Raw genomic sequence first — 14,411 nt, 5'->3', positions numbered from 1 at the left:
CGTTCGTTTAGAATATGTTTCTATGTGACCATGTTAAACGTTTGGATTTTGTTTCTGTGTAATCATGTTAAATGTAATGTTTTATAGTTTTAGTTATGTTAATCATAGTTTCTTTGGTCTGTTTTATTTTACAAAACTATTTCATATGTTCGGCCAGAGGTCAAGTTTCCAGACAGAAATTTTATTAGAGTGCTAGTAAATAGTATTGCAATCGCAATTTCATTTGAACATTCTTTGATTGAGATCTCACGATAGAGCTTGTTAAAAAATTCTTTGCGAGGTATCAGGTTTTGTTGTGTCTTACCTCGATAAAATGGTTTTCACCTCGCAAATTTTATTTTAAAAAATTGCAGTAACAAAGGTATGAAGCGTAAGAACATCGTGCGCTACACTTATTGACGTATTGGTCACGTTTCTCTGGGGATTGGTTGTTGATAGTGGCGAAAATCTCTTCTTACAGTTGCCTCGTCGATTACACCGTTTAGATGCTGTTCTATCCAGTTGCTGGGGTCATTCATCTGCTATAGGGATCAAAAATGTACGTGTTGTGACGTTTTGCAACGATTATAATAAGTTATCTGGGGTTGCATCGGTTTTAACTTCGTTGGTTAAAAACTGGTGCCACCTTTTCAACCAATCAGATGCAAAACTAAAACCAATCGCGACTCCGTTACTCGCGTTTTCCCGCGCTTAACGCCGGTTACCTGCGTTTTCCTAGAATTTTCATTGGCTTCTTCTAGAATTGTACTTTGTTCTGATTGGCTGTCCAATTACTTTGGTTTCGGTTTTTACTCGACATTCTACACCAAAGAACTCTAACGTTTCTTGCAGCTCGGTGTGGGTTTTGCTTTGTTCGGGATCTTGGGCAACTTGCTTCATCCAATCAAAGCCGATGCTAGGCAAAACTAGCTGTTTAATTAACTATGAAGCGAAATCCGGCACGAATTTAACCGATGGTTTCTTTATCTAGCTTGGGGATTAGTCAGCATTTATAGTTTCGGAGGGACAGAGAATTTTACATGTGTCACAATAACATTTACCTGATTATCCCTCCCTCCCATTCCTCAAGTTTCTGTAGTATTGTAAAGATCTCCCCCTTATTGGCACAATATTGACTGATCCCCCCTCTGATCCCCCTCTCTCCCCCCCTGAAAACTATACGACCTCCACCAAAATCATCCGAGTCCGATGAATAATAAGTGAGTGGTCCCTTAGCAAAGCCTTTACTTGTAGAATGGTTTAGTCCTACGGTGATACATCCAACACTTACCTTACATTTGTCCTGCTCTGTCCCCTTATCTGCACCACCATCAGAAGTGTTGATGTACTTTGTGAATACACTATTGTTCCACTCGTTATGGAACCTCACATCGTTCGTTCCTGTAGACTCATTTGGGCCCCTAAAAACAATTTTCTTTTCCGCCTGGGATCCCTTTGTAATCTGTAAGATAGGAACTGGTTTTGTGATCACTTTGAGTATTTCGGAACTCTGTCCGTCTAATGATCGAGTGAGCATGGAATGGGCGTGGCTTTGTTTAGGGACGTTGTTAGGTCGAGCATTAGATTGACCTCCAACACCGCACGGTGGAGCAGGGTTGCGCGTGTACTTGTTTGCCAAATATTCCATTATGATCTGTTTCCGTTTTTGATCTTCGATTTCTTGCAGGAGCTTGGCTCGCTCTCTCTCCTGGTCTTCGAGCAGTTCCTTCTCTTTTTGCCTTTTAAGGGATTCCTCTTGTTGCGGCCGTAGTTTAGTCTCTATTACTCGACTGTCCTGACTGGTATTACTGTGGCCATCTGTACCAACTCTCACCTTATCCATATTGGTGTTGGTTGGTCTGTGGTCATGAAAGTAAGGTTCAACCGACAGGTCTGGTCCAGCTGGCCGTTCGTAACTCGACACAGTTTTCTTTTCACGAAGATTTTCCTCACGATTAATAGCGGACTCCGTTACTTCCCTTTGATCTCTGAGTAAGGACATTCCTTTGAGATACCTGTGTATGCCGGGCTGGAAGTTCGCTTTCGTGTGAGTCTCGTTGTTTTGGTCGTGCGTCACGATGTTTTCGTCACTGTTGCGTGACTCCTGATTCTCAGGCTGTTTACTTGAGTCTGAGTTGGTGTTGCTGTTCTCAGTACCAAGTCTCCTGCCATATTTGGTGTGAAACTTGGACTCAGGTTGAAGAATTTCCTGCGCCTGCATTAAGAACTGGCGGGGATGTTGCGGTGTTTTCTTGTTCTTCACGTAGGACTGGTAAGCAGCAGAAAAACTGCAAATGAATAAACAGAATTGAAGTTGTAACCCTTAGACCCCATGTTTGACTCGTATCTATTTCCTCCTTGCAAAATCGCCCCTCAATCAAACGTCAAAGGTCAGGAGAATAAAAGAAATGATCACCAACCAAAGAAGCTCTTGATTTTTAAAGGAAGTCTCCTTGTCAGCACCGCAGGAAATTTATAGAGAACAGTATGGAGAATATGCAAACTGATGTAAGGGTGCAAAGGGCATGGCATTACTTTTGTGTAAATCATGGCAACACTTGTGAAATTACTACCAGATCACCTGCAGACAAAATTTAACTATCGAAACAGTACCTGTCATTTTTAAATCTGGCTCGCTAATCCTATACAAATCAGTTAAAACTTAATCAATCCTACAGTGATACGAAATGACGCTGGATGTCTCTAGGTATTTTCGAATCGCCGCAAAATCTTCGCAAATCTCAATTCTTTTAGCTTGTCGAGCTAAACGGCGACTGCAAGATTATCGTATCCAATACGTTATGGCTCCTCAAGCATAGGCCTGTTTCCTTTTGCGCAGTGTCACCCCAGCTCTGAAAGCGTTTACCTATCACATCTTTCTTCCCTTTTTTCCTCTTTGTGCGGATTCCGTGATGCACCTTGTTGTGGAGCACTTCGTGATTTTGGAGGCTGTGGCACGCGCTTGTAATAATCAGCAAGATCTAGAAACTGACATGTTCTCACAGGCGACACTGCTCTGTTGATACATTGTGCTAGTGATGAAGGGGACATCTTGCTCCCACTTTTTGGGGACCGGAATGAATTCTTTGGAGGAGAAAACTTTTGGTTCATTGGCAGCATTTGCAGAGCGTTTTCACCCTCGGCTACAGTCGACTTTGTGCTTTGTGTATCTCCAGAAGTAATCTTGAAATGGTACTCCGTTTGTATTGTCGTGTTCATGTCTGCTTTGTTCTTGAGAATCGCTTCGAACTTTTCGTTTTGAATGTCTCCGGCATCCTTCTTTGATTGTGCGCAATTTCTCTCTGAGGCACTAACACCAGGTTTAACACCAGGTTTGATAACAGGTTTAACACCAGGTTTAACACCCTCCTTAACATCTACCGAATGACTTCCGCTACTTCCAAACTTTTCCGAAGGCTGAATTTTTGTTTCCGGTTGCGGAGGTTGGGAAGCCAATAGCTTGGTCTCCGGTCTTATCCGGGGGGACATAACAACCTGTGTCCCTTTCACCTCACTGTCAATTGAAGGCGTAAATCGCGGAATACATGATTTACATCTGGTTTTACGAATTCTTTGCCAAGCAGGTACACTCCTAATTCCTTTCTTACGGAACGATAGTGTCTCTCCGGCTGCATTTTTCCCTGTGAGGGCTGTTTTGGGTCGTGTTTTCATGTAGGACTGTCTTCTGGTCGACATCGATTGAGCGCAGCAAAGTGGACGCCCTCTGATCCTGAGGCCCTGCCGCGGATAAAATAACAAGGTTACTATCATGGCCGTGTTTCCAGTTCTTCTCTCTCTCTCTAATAAGAAATAAGGAGGTTAGATGGCTTAAATTTCTTAAATGTTCGGTTCTTACCTTCAAATATCGTTCGACAGGCTTGCTTTCTCTAAAACATCTGAAAAAGAAAATAAAGATATTGCCTTAGTGCAAGTGAATTAGGATTACGATACGAGAAGCGATACGCGTGCGTTCACTTAATCAAATTCTTTTAACTTGTGGGACAGCTTACCCTTTCAAAGAGGAACATTTTGAAGTCTTAACTGTTAAGCTTTGAGCCACTACATTCTATCTCTTCGTAGAATAAACCTAGTAGCGTTCTATCAAAAACACTTCAGTCTGATTGGCTTCACTACCCGCTATCTATTCCATGATCGACAGCTAGAGAGTTCAGTGAGTCGCACGTGGCGTGACTGATGTTTAGGTATAATTCCATGAACGTGCGTCGGATGTGAGATGGTAAATAGCCAACTGTTAATTAATCGATAACATGGGCCTTTCTTGTTTGGAAGTTTTGTTCGACTCGCAGATTTGTAGTAAAGCAACGGAAAGTTCGATCTCGTGATCTGATTTAGACCAGAAGAATCGACTACTCTTGTTTAGCTTCTCTATAGAAGTGCGTAAGGAATCGTACGTACATCCGGGGCAAAGTACGGGATTACTAATGCACACTTTTACTTCTTGTTTTTAGCGCTCGAAATCATATAATCTCTTAATAGGCAGAGCTGTGGCTTTGTAACTCGATAAAGTTAAAACCCCTGCAGTTAACTCACTTAGGTTTGTGGTCTAGAAGCTTTCGCGTTGGCGCTTGGTCCCAGTCGGGCCCGGTGTGTGAATCCTGACCGTCAGAATCGGTCGAGCTTTCACTTTCATGGGACTGGGAACCATCCTCCTGGCCATCACACGAGGCAGCATTGATGAATACCCGTATGAACGAATTCCCTTGATCACTGTTAACACCGCCAGCACAGTTGTTTGACGAAAGTACGTTTTTCTTCTCTTCATCCAAGAGCAGATTATAGACACCTGACACGGCGTCATATCTCTTCTGATGAACGTGGAAGGCAATCTTAGCTTTATCCATGTTGATGAGCTGGGACGCTCTACTTAAAGCCTTATGAAAACAAATGTGTAAAGGCAGAAGTCAGAGATACGCTCAGTAAAATCACCTCGCCGCATTCGATTACACTGTATTATTATATGAGCCTATTGGCAATATCTGCCCATACAGAATCGTCGTTGCCGTATTCCGGTTTCCATTGTATGAAGCGGCTAAGAGTATCACCACTCACGGGGGATACAATACTAATCTATCGCAGGTAATTTTCCCAATTTTGTCACGGTTTTCTGACGCTTCGCCGTCCGAAGGATCCGGATCCCCCATCAGACCTGAAAGGTTTTTATACCACTTGTCTGACTCCAAAATGTATGCAACAACAGGATTATCTGTCGCTACGCAATATGAATTAGTTGAAAGTTGCTTGTGCTGAAATATTTGTTACAGTATTTAGGCGCTATAGTTAATAAACTTTCTTTGTTTTCTGACTCATTCATGAAGGACACTCCACCCCCCACCCCTCCTCAAGGAAAAAATCCTGGATACACCCACGAGTGCTAACTTGTATTCCTGAGTGGAGAGAAACTGTGGGAGTAGGGAATTGCCCAACGGTGCAACAAAAGAGACCTTAGCCACATGTTTTGCAATCTGAGAGGGGTGGGTGAGGGTTCCTATACTTGCTTCTGGTAGGATCAGAAAGTATTGCTGCGTTCTTACGGTGATTATTTCAAAGAGGGGTGGGGTGGGAGTGGGTGCCTTTAGTTCGCCCCGTGAATGAGGATCTAACAATTCACACAACGGAACGTCGAGTTTGTTTTGTTCAATCACACGGAAACAAACGGAACCGTTTCGTTTCCTTATTATGGCGACTTGTAGCGTGATAGTATTCCTCGAATGGCATGCCTGCACGTGCACTACAATGTTTCATTGGTAAAGACCCTTAATTTTCGCGGGGAGTGACGAGCTTTAGGTTTGCCATTTTACATTAACAGTGACTCTGAATTTCTTATTGCAATTGATTCCATTTAAAAGCTGTTCAATCCACTAAATCTTCAATATTCATACCCACCTTATCTCGCAGTCGCTCGTCTATAAGTGGCTCAGTGTTTGGCACCAATGGTGCGGTCCCATACGCAGTTACCCAGGGGTGGACCATCACGTCCGAAAGGGGCGAACGTATCCGAGGATTGGGCTCTAGGAGTTTTCTTAGCAGATCACGGCAATCTGTCAGTAGGGAAGACAAAAGACGATTGGCCTTCACCAAAACGTGATAGACAGCTTTGTACCAAACATGTAATGTTTTTTATTCATACTTACGTGGTGTTAGAAGCACCAGATATTTGATGTGCGTGCAACTGAGCCCGCGAGACGTTTGGTCCAGTAGTTCACTTCGACCTCTGCTGCCAAAGTAAGGACTTCTGTAACATAAAAACAAGTAGCTCAAACATAGAGGCTACGAGACCCAAAAATAAGGCAAGTAATAGCTTTGAAAATTTTTCCGGCTCGAGAATAGTACTTAGTTGGTTCAGAGCGAAGCGTGATGAAGAGGAAATAAAAAATATATTTTCCATCCCGCCAATCAAACCCCTGGAAAAGAAAAATGGGAAAAGAGGAAATGGAGGAAAGGAAATGAAAAAATAAAAATGAATTAAAAAGAAAAAAAGAGAGAGCGCGAGCGCGGGATGTCGGTCGGCCTTTACGACGTCGTGAAAATGATCCCAGTCCTCCACGAACGCAGGGGATGTTCTTCCTGATGCACTGGAAGGATAGAGCGTAATTGGTGGGTATTGACTTCTTTTTTCTACATAAACATTGCCTCTTTATGTAATTTTTTGCTCCTGATTACTTTTCTTCCTTTTATTTATTTTGTGTTTGCATTTTTCGTTATCTCGAGTGGCATGATCATCCAAATAATGGACGGGTTACTTCAACATTGACTGCAAGTGGTCACTTAATTAACACACGTCACAAACTCACCAATCCTAGAAGTAAAATCATTCTCACCTGAATGGCAGCCTTCCAATGACAATCCCATACATAACAACGCCTCTGGAATGAATTAAATAAAGAATTAAATAAAGTAAGATAAATAATAAAAGTCAGAAACTCCGGTGGTGGTAAAGCTAACGTATTGTGGGTTGATTGCAAATGATGTACACGCGATGTCAGGGTTCGGCACTAACGGTAGCCAACTAGCCACAGACTAGTAGAAATTCAGTTTTGGTTAGTAGTTTTCGATTTCCACCAGCAAGTTTGGCTAGTAAACAAACTGAAATTATTGTGACATTTAAGTTGTCACTAGCCCCTTGGCTAGTAAGTTGAAAAGTTTGTGTCAAGTCCTGGATGTCCAAATGGCTTCTGGCTCCCTAACCCTTTGACCTCTCGAGGTTACTAGCAACTAATTTATCACTAAGATTTCACCGCTGAATCAAACATCATGCTCCTGAGCATTAAAGAAATGATTGCAAACTTGAAAGCTCTTAATTTTTTTTTTATTAAAATTCTTCTTGTCAGTGCCAAAGGAAACGTATAGAGAACAGAATGGAGAATATACAAGCTGATGTTGGGGTGTACATGACATCCAGTCAATTAACAAGGAGTACTGCTCCTCTCTCAGGGTCTAAGAAATGTGAACTTTCTTGGTTTCATAATAATTTGTACATATGTTGTTGTACTTGCACTGATAGGAACCTCCCCAAAACAACCTCCAATTTTATTCTGAGGACAGTTCATTGATTCACCTGCATTTTAATGTATCTTTAATGGTCAAATTGCCCCTAAAGTATGTCTTAGCCCTTTCAATCCCAAGATCTTATTTATAATTCTCTTTATTGTCTGCTGTATGATTTTTTATGATGTTAGTTCTGAGAATTTGGTATTTGATCAACCCATAATTCCTTGATAATTTGATATTTTTCTTTATTCTCATCTTTTGCATTGGTCACCCATTAGAGTTAAAGGGTCATTAGTGCCAAAATAATTCTTGATAATGGCCAGTTTATTGTCAAAGTGCACCTGCCAAACCCCACTTTTTGTTAAACTTGACAAGTAAGGACACCACCCTAGGCTTCTCAGAAACACTTAAAACATGGTGGAGGTTGGGGGCGGGGAAAAGTCAGGGGTATTTGGTACTCCCTCTCATGTCTCCCAGTGTTGGTGTTCTAATTTAACTGCTCCTCTTGTAATCCTATAATCCTGTAATCAAGTTTAATGTCTTTCAGTGGGGCATGGTTGCCCATATTGCCCGAGCCAGAGGCTCATATAATTGCAAGACAACACCCACCCATCCCACCCCAGGGGAGGACATCCATCACACAGTAATCTCGTGCGTGGGAAATTAACGTCTCCTACCCCTAACCCTGCAGGAGATGGGACCTCCATTTATTCGTCCCTATCCAAGAAGACTAGAATATCTAAACCATTTCTTGATGTTATAGAAAGGCAGCATATTCTTCTCAATTACTTTAAGACCTTGAGTATTGGTCTGGCCGGGGCTCGAACCCTCGACCTCCCACACATCAGTCCAGTGCTCTATCAATTGAGCTAACCCTCTCTTCCTGAACATAGAGTTCTTTGTCACAGTTGAGGTAAAATAATTACCATAATGATTACAAATGTTTCTACTCACAGACTCCATAAATCTACTTCTTTGCCATATCGACAACCATGCTTGAACAATTCTGGTGCAGCATACTCTGGGGAGCCGCACTGTGTTTTGAGAAGCGTGTCACCTTGACAAATGTTACTCAGGCCAAAGTCTGCAAAGAAAACAAAAATGCATATAAAGACAGAGATATCAAAGGTCAGAAAAAACGGTTTCTTTATCTTATTTCTTTAACTTATTTTTATTCTGTCAAAACAAACACACTATCAGTATTTGTTATTTTATACATAATTTTGTTAGTCCAGACCATCCAATACAGCTCAAATGAAAAAGTTTTGAGGCATAGTTTCCTGGTTTGTAGGGAACTCGCTCTTGGATTTATCCCAAAAAATGTGAAAAATTACTTTGGATAGTTATAAAATATTTTACACAATTTAACCCTTTTAAAAATGTATATTTTTGTCAGCAGCATGTGTAGAAGAGAAGGAAAAAGATGTTTTTTATTGTTTTATGAATTGATTTCATTGTAAGTACCGAGAATAGTGGTGGTTTACAATGTCTGCGAGACTGGATCTTAACATTTTCAATAACAGAATAAGCACCCAGAGAGTTTTTACTTTTTTTAGCCAAACATATGAATCTTAAATGGTTTTATATATAGTATATACAACAATCCATTCCTAATAAATGTAACTGTTGGCAATAAAAAGACCAAGTTTCTCATCAAACTCTAAAAGCTGTTCTTGTTAGAGGAACCATATATTTTACCCTTTATCTCTTATGAAAGACCATCATCCAACTCCATTTAACTTCTTACAATATCACCTTAAATCACACATTAAGGTCACAGTAAAGGAAATGATCACCAACTAAAGTATAAAGGCTGATAGTTTCGAAAGAAACTGTTTGGGGCTGCGTCGGTGGGAGTAACGAAATAATTTGGATATATCAACAAAGTTGAAATGGTAAATTGGCCACCGTAATGATTACAAAAGCTGATGTTTCGAGCGTTAGCCCTTCGTCGGAGCGAAGCTTATTCGCTCCGACGAAGGGCTAACGCTCGAAACGTCAGCTTTTGTAATCATTACGGTGGCCAATTTATCATTTCAACTTTGTTGATATATACCAACTAAAGTAGCTTGTGATTGTTAAACAAATTCTCCCTTCAGCGCTTTAGGAAATGTATAGAGAACAGCATGGAGAATATGCATAGTGATGTTAGGGTGTAAGGGGTTAAAGAAAGCATTTCATCTTTATACCTACTATCTTGATATTCTTTTTACTTTCATCCAGAAGGATATTTTCCATTTTTAGGTCCCTAAGAAAAAAAACAAATATGAGAAGAGAAGCCTTTTTCAGTAGCTTTGTGAGCATTGTCTAAGACTGTGTGTACAATCAGTTGTGATTAATGATGCTATACTTGGGTTGCAAGTATTTGGTTTGACTGGGAGAGGGTGTTTTAGATCAAAAACCTTGCCTGCATGGACTAACAGAGGCACAGTGAAAGCACAAGTTTCACTTTTTTTTTGTGTCTACTTTTTTTTATATGTGCACTTGATTTTTTTCTTCATTTGTAGTTCCTAGAACACAGGCTTATTTATGCTATCAGTTTGCAGTAATATGACTAATCTAAAGCTTATAGAAATTTATAGCAATAAATTCGGTGATAATGAGAATTGTATTCTGATAAGGTGGTCTTCATAATATAATTATGAAGTAAAATATCTTTTGCAATCAAGCCTCCAGACATTAATGAAAATTGATATCAATGCTTGATGTCATCATTGAATATTGAAATATTTCAGAAAAGATGTTCTTCATTTTTTCCTTGCAAAATTGAACTATGGATTACTGTAGATCATGTTACATTACTGTTGTTCTAGTTTGTTGTGTTATTAATTTCCTATCCAGACTTTTTGATGTTGGAAGTCTCAGATTAAATTCAGTGTAAATGATTTTTCAAAAGGTAATGTAGACTGTATTTTCATTCTTCTTAAGATTTGCAGGGAAATATGTGTTGAGTTGAAAATAAAAAAAGAAAGGCAAAGCATGCAAATGCATAGAACAGATTTTCAACTCAATCGAGACAGGTAAATTTGTGTAAAAAAGTGTATTCTTAATTCACTGTGTGTTTTTCTTTTTTGGACCTTATTGCCATTATTTACAATTTACAATTTAAAATCTCAATTGTTTATGGCTTATATACTTTAAAAGATGTCCCTGAACGTGTTAAAGCTGTTTACAACTTTTGTTTTCAATTTTACTCTCCTCAGTTGGAGTGAGGAAAAGCTGTACAATTTTTGTGGATTTGTTTAAGGGTGGAGCCTAAGGCAGATGTTGGATATGACGCACCTAGGAGTTTCCTCTACGAATGAGATATTAAAAATGATTGACAGATGTGGTCTCTAAAAAAACCAACTCATGATAAGACCACAGTTTGCATATGAATTATTGAAAATTTGTTGGTACAAAACACAAGATTTTTTTTCACCATCACTTCTTCATGAGGACGATACTGCTGATTTTTTTGGCCTAGTGAAGAGTTTTTTTCGCTAGTTTCGCTCTTAAGTGCATTTTTTTCGTCGATAACATTAAAAAACTAAAGCTGTTTGCTGTAAAATTAATTTCATGAATAAATTCATTTTTCTTTTTGTTTCGGGTGACAACTTAGACAATTTATCTCAGGCGACATTCCATTTTTTTTAGGCATATAAATATGTTGATCGACTGAGAATGGTTGCTTTTATTATCTTCACGACAGTATTTATTCAGATGTGGTATTTTAGACTGAATGAATCGGGGATATTGCTTTTAAAGAAACCCGATGTCTCCAGACACTTGTTGCGCTCGGAAATTAAGTGATATTTTTTTTCACTTGGAAAATATACCTTCAATAATTTATGACTCGGTTGGAGGCGAATAGACAGATGGTCTGTTTAAATTTAGAAATCAACAGACTCTTCAGTTTCATGGTTCATCTTCAGACAAAATAACGCGAAGCAGGGAATTTTAAGTTTTTAAAAGTTGAGTGCATTCTGCAATCATTGATAAACAAAAAACTCAGCTTTCAGCTGGCTAAATAACGTTCAAAACTAACTGGAATGATTAAAAGCTTGCGTCTAGAATCTTCGGAAGTCGTAATCTTCAGTTTTGAATTATTCGCCTGCTGTGTTTTTGAGAAACTCTCCAATATATTTTTTTTTATTTTCATTAACACAGGAGAGGAAAGGCCTCCTTATTGTTGTTGTTTCACTTAACGCACAAATCGTTTGTTGTCCCTGCAAATGTTAAATAGAGAAGCATCCGGTGCTTCGATCGTTAATGTTTTTTTTTTTTCCGAAAGGGAAGGGATTAAGATTGAAATCAGGCAGATATTGCCCCTAAAGGACAGAAGGACTAAGCTTCCTTCGACATTTATCGCAAATTACTTTGCCACCGTAACATCCTAGAGACGCTAATTTATTCAGTCGCTCGGAAACAGCCTTGAACTATGTAATTAATTACCGCAATGTATTCAGACAGAAGTAAATACTACAACAAAAGCGTAAAGTCCGACATGACACCGAACAAATGTGGCCATTCTGCGCTCTTTCCGAGTGTTAATAGCGAAGGAAACAGTCATTGAAAATACGTCGTTTGAGAAAATTAAGTTTCTGCCTGTAATTTTCCGTTTTTTCGCGATTAGTTTAAAATTTGAAGGAAATCGGCGCTTACTAAAAAGCGGGTTGAGTTTAAAAGACCGCGAATTTTACATCGTCTTTGTATTTTAAATCCAAATTAAATGTACATAACAGATGGAAAAGAGATTTCTTCTCACACTCTTTAACAGACACATATTTCTCGCTTGTCCTTGATCTCCAAGCGACTTCGACCACAAATTATCATTAAAATAAAAACGGAAATTTATAATGATGATAGTAATAAAGAAAAAAAAAAAACGTGTTGTTGGCTCAAAGCGACACTTTCCTTTTTTTTTTCAGCTATCCTGAGTGTTTCTTTTTACTGTCCGCAGAACTGTACAATCGCTCTTCGTTTGTTTTTGATACCCTAGCAACGTGGATCGTGCATATTATCATAAATGCAATATTACTCGTACGTTGTTTTCAAAATTGATGTTCAGTTGGGATTAGTTCGGTTACCCATCTTACCGATGAACGATTCCATTTTCGTGCATGTGATGCAGCGCCGATATAAGCTGCCTCATAATTGGCCTGGCTTGTGATTCGCTCAATTTCGACTCGGGCTGACTTCGTAAATGGGTCAATAACTCGCCGCCAGAAACATACTCCGTCACGATGCAGTAAATCGAGTGCTGTTTGAGAGTCTCGTAAAGTCGAACTATGTTCGGGTGGTTGACTTTCTTTAAGAGCCGGGCTTCTCGGAGGATGTTTCTCTTAACGTAATCGTCCTTGATCTTCCGCGTATCTATGACTTTCATAGCAACCTATGAGATTAGATTTATTACAAGCTGCGTTTACTGGTGGAAAAAACAACAACCGAATATGATAACACAACGCGCCTTGAGTAATTAATCTTTTGAATAATATCCCTTCTCCACACCTACATTGCTTGACAATAGCTGTAATTAAGCCACCGAACAATAATTTGTAAAGGGCTTTGAAATGAAAACGCAAACCGTCGACAACCGACCTTGCTATTGGTGATGCGGTTCGTCGCTAACTCCACGTAGGCAAAGTTTCCCTTGCCAAGCCGGTTTCCGGTCAGATCATAGGTCCCGATGCGTTTTAAAACCAAATTGTTCGAATCGGAGCTCATAATAGAAAAACTCACTTCAGATAGCGTACAAAGTGGCCCATTTGTAAACAGGAAAACCCCGCGACATTGCAATTTACAATCGGCATGTGCTATCAGCGCAGATCAACCAATCGACGGGTGGAATTTTGACCGCACGCGCCAGCTATTGTTTTCTATGGCTGACGATTGTGTCGAAAGACGCCTCTGATTGGTCGAAGAAAAAAGAGACACGTTCTGACGCGTGCCTTGCTGTATGAACGCTCTTACGAAAGCCAACATTTGAAAAGCGGAATATCGCGTCTACAGTAAACACACGCTAATTTTGGCCCCCACGAGATCTTTTTTTCTTTGCTGTAAATGACTACAAATTAGCAGTTCAATACGTTGATATCCGACAGAGGAAATGCGCACGAGGAATAACTTTTTACGCTTTGAAAATAGGTAAACAGAACCTCGTGTTAGCATTGATTTATTTTTCTGTGGGCGGCTGTTTCTAAATACTTTTGCGTACGACGCTTTGATACTGACTGCGATCTTGAGTTATTTTAGCAAGCTCTTAATTTTAGTGGATCTCTCGAGTCAAACTTGTTATCTTTTTTTCAAATTCCACGCTTCACTGCGATCACATAAACTATTTATAAGACAGCTAAGTGGACACGTTTTACCAGGGAAAAACCAGACTTTTGCTTCAGGCGATCAAATATCTGTAATGAACATCAAGCGTGCGCAACCTTCGCAGCTTGTCATACCCTGTGGTCTCCCTTAAGGCGAATTATTTTCAACAGCTAATCATGCACCATTCAAATTTTAATACATAGGAAAAGCTTAGTTTAAAATATGCGGTGCGAAAACAGATGCAGGCGTCATACCCCGCCCAAAATGACAACTGACGCGCTCGGGTTCAATTCGAACCTCCTTCGCCGAATTTTTTCGATTTAAGTCAGTGGCTGCGTTGGCTTCTTGCAATAATGATGTGTTGTTTTTCTTTTACACACCGTCTTCCAATACAAGTCGCCGAACCTATCACCCGCAGTAAGATTATGAAAAATTTAGTTTGCGCAGTGATGCGTTCAGCGCAGCTATATAAACACGGTGTTGCAACTTTTGCGGGAATCATGAATTTCTAATGTAGGTGAAGTAAAAGCGAAATGCTCACGTCCTAGGCTTTCGCGATTCCTTTTTTGAAACGGTTGTCTCGGATTTCCGCCATGCATGGTTCGTGCGCGCGCGTCGGAAGA

General features: G+C 39.9%; 1 protein-coding gene across 2 annotated transcripts; it reads right to left on the bottom strand.

Annotated features, from left to right (window-relative positions):
- Positions 1-160: 160 nt before the first annotated feature.
- LOC111337750 (uncharacterized) lies at positions 161-13,310 on the bottom strand. 2 transcript variants are annotated; one of them, XM_022944106.2, is made up of 12 exons: positions 13,069-13,310; positions 12,567-12,862; positions 9,678-9,736; positions 8,443-8,572; positions 6,819-6,863; positions 6,132-6,232; positions 5,884-6,038; positions 4,531-4,871; positions 3,836-3,875; positions 2,846-3,717; positions 1,271-2,267; positions 161-518 (listed from the first exon to the last, which is right to left on the bottom strand). In XM_022944106.2, the coding sequence occupies exons 1-12, from the start codon at positions 13,192-13,194 to the stop codon at positions 408-410; spliced, it is 3,273 nt and encodes a 1,090-aa protein (XP_022799841.2). In that variant the 5' UTR covers positions 13,195-13,310; the 3' UTR covers positions 161-407. The 2 variants fall into 2 exon arrangements, with proteins under 2 accessions (XP_022799841.2, XP_022799840.2); XM_022944105.2 differs by having other exon boundaries at positions 161-521; positions 13,069-13,305.
- Positions 13,311-14,411: the final 1,101 nt, after the last annotated feature.

The sequence above is a fragment of the Stylophora pistillata genome, chromosome 13 (assembly GCF_964205215.1).
Source record: "Stylophora pistillata chromosome 13, jaStyPist1.2, whole genome shotgun sequence".
NCBI classification, from domain to species: domain Eukaryota; kingdom Metazoa; phylum Cnidaria; class Anthozoa; order Scleractinia; family Pocilloporidae; genus Stylophora; species Stylophora pistillata.
This window is presented reverse-complemented; position numbering and strand designations above follow the sequence as displayed.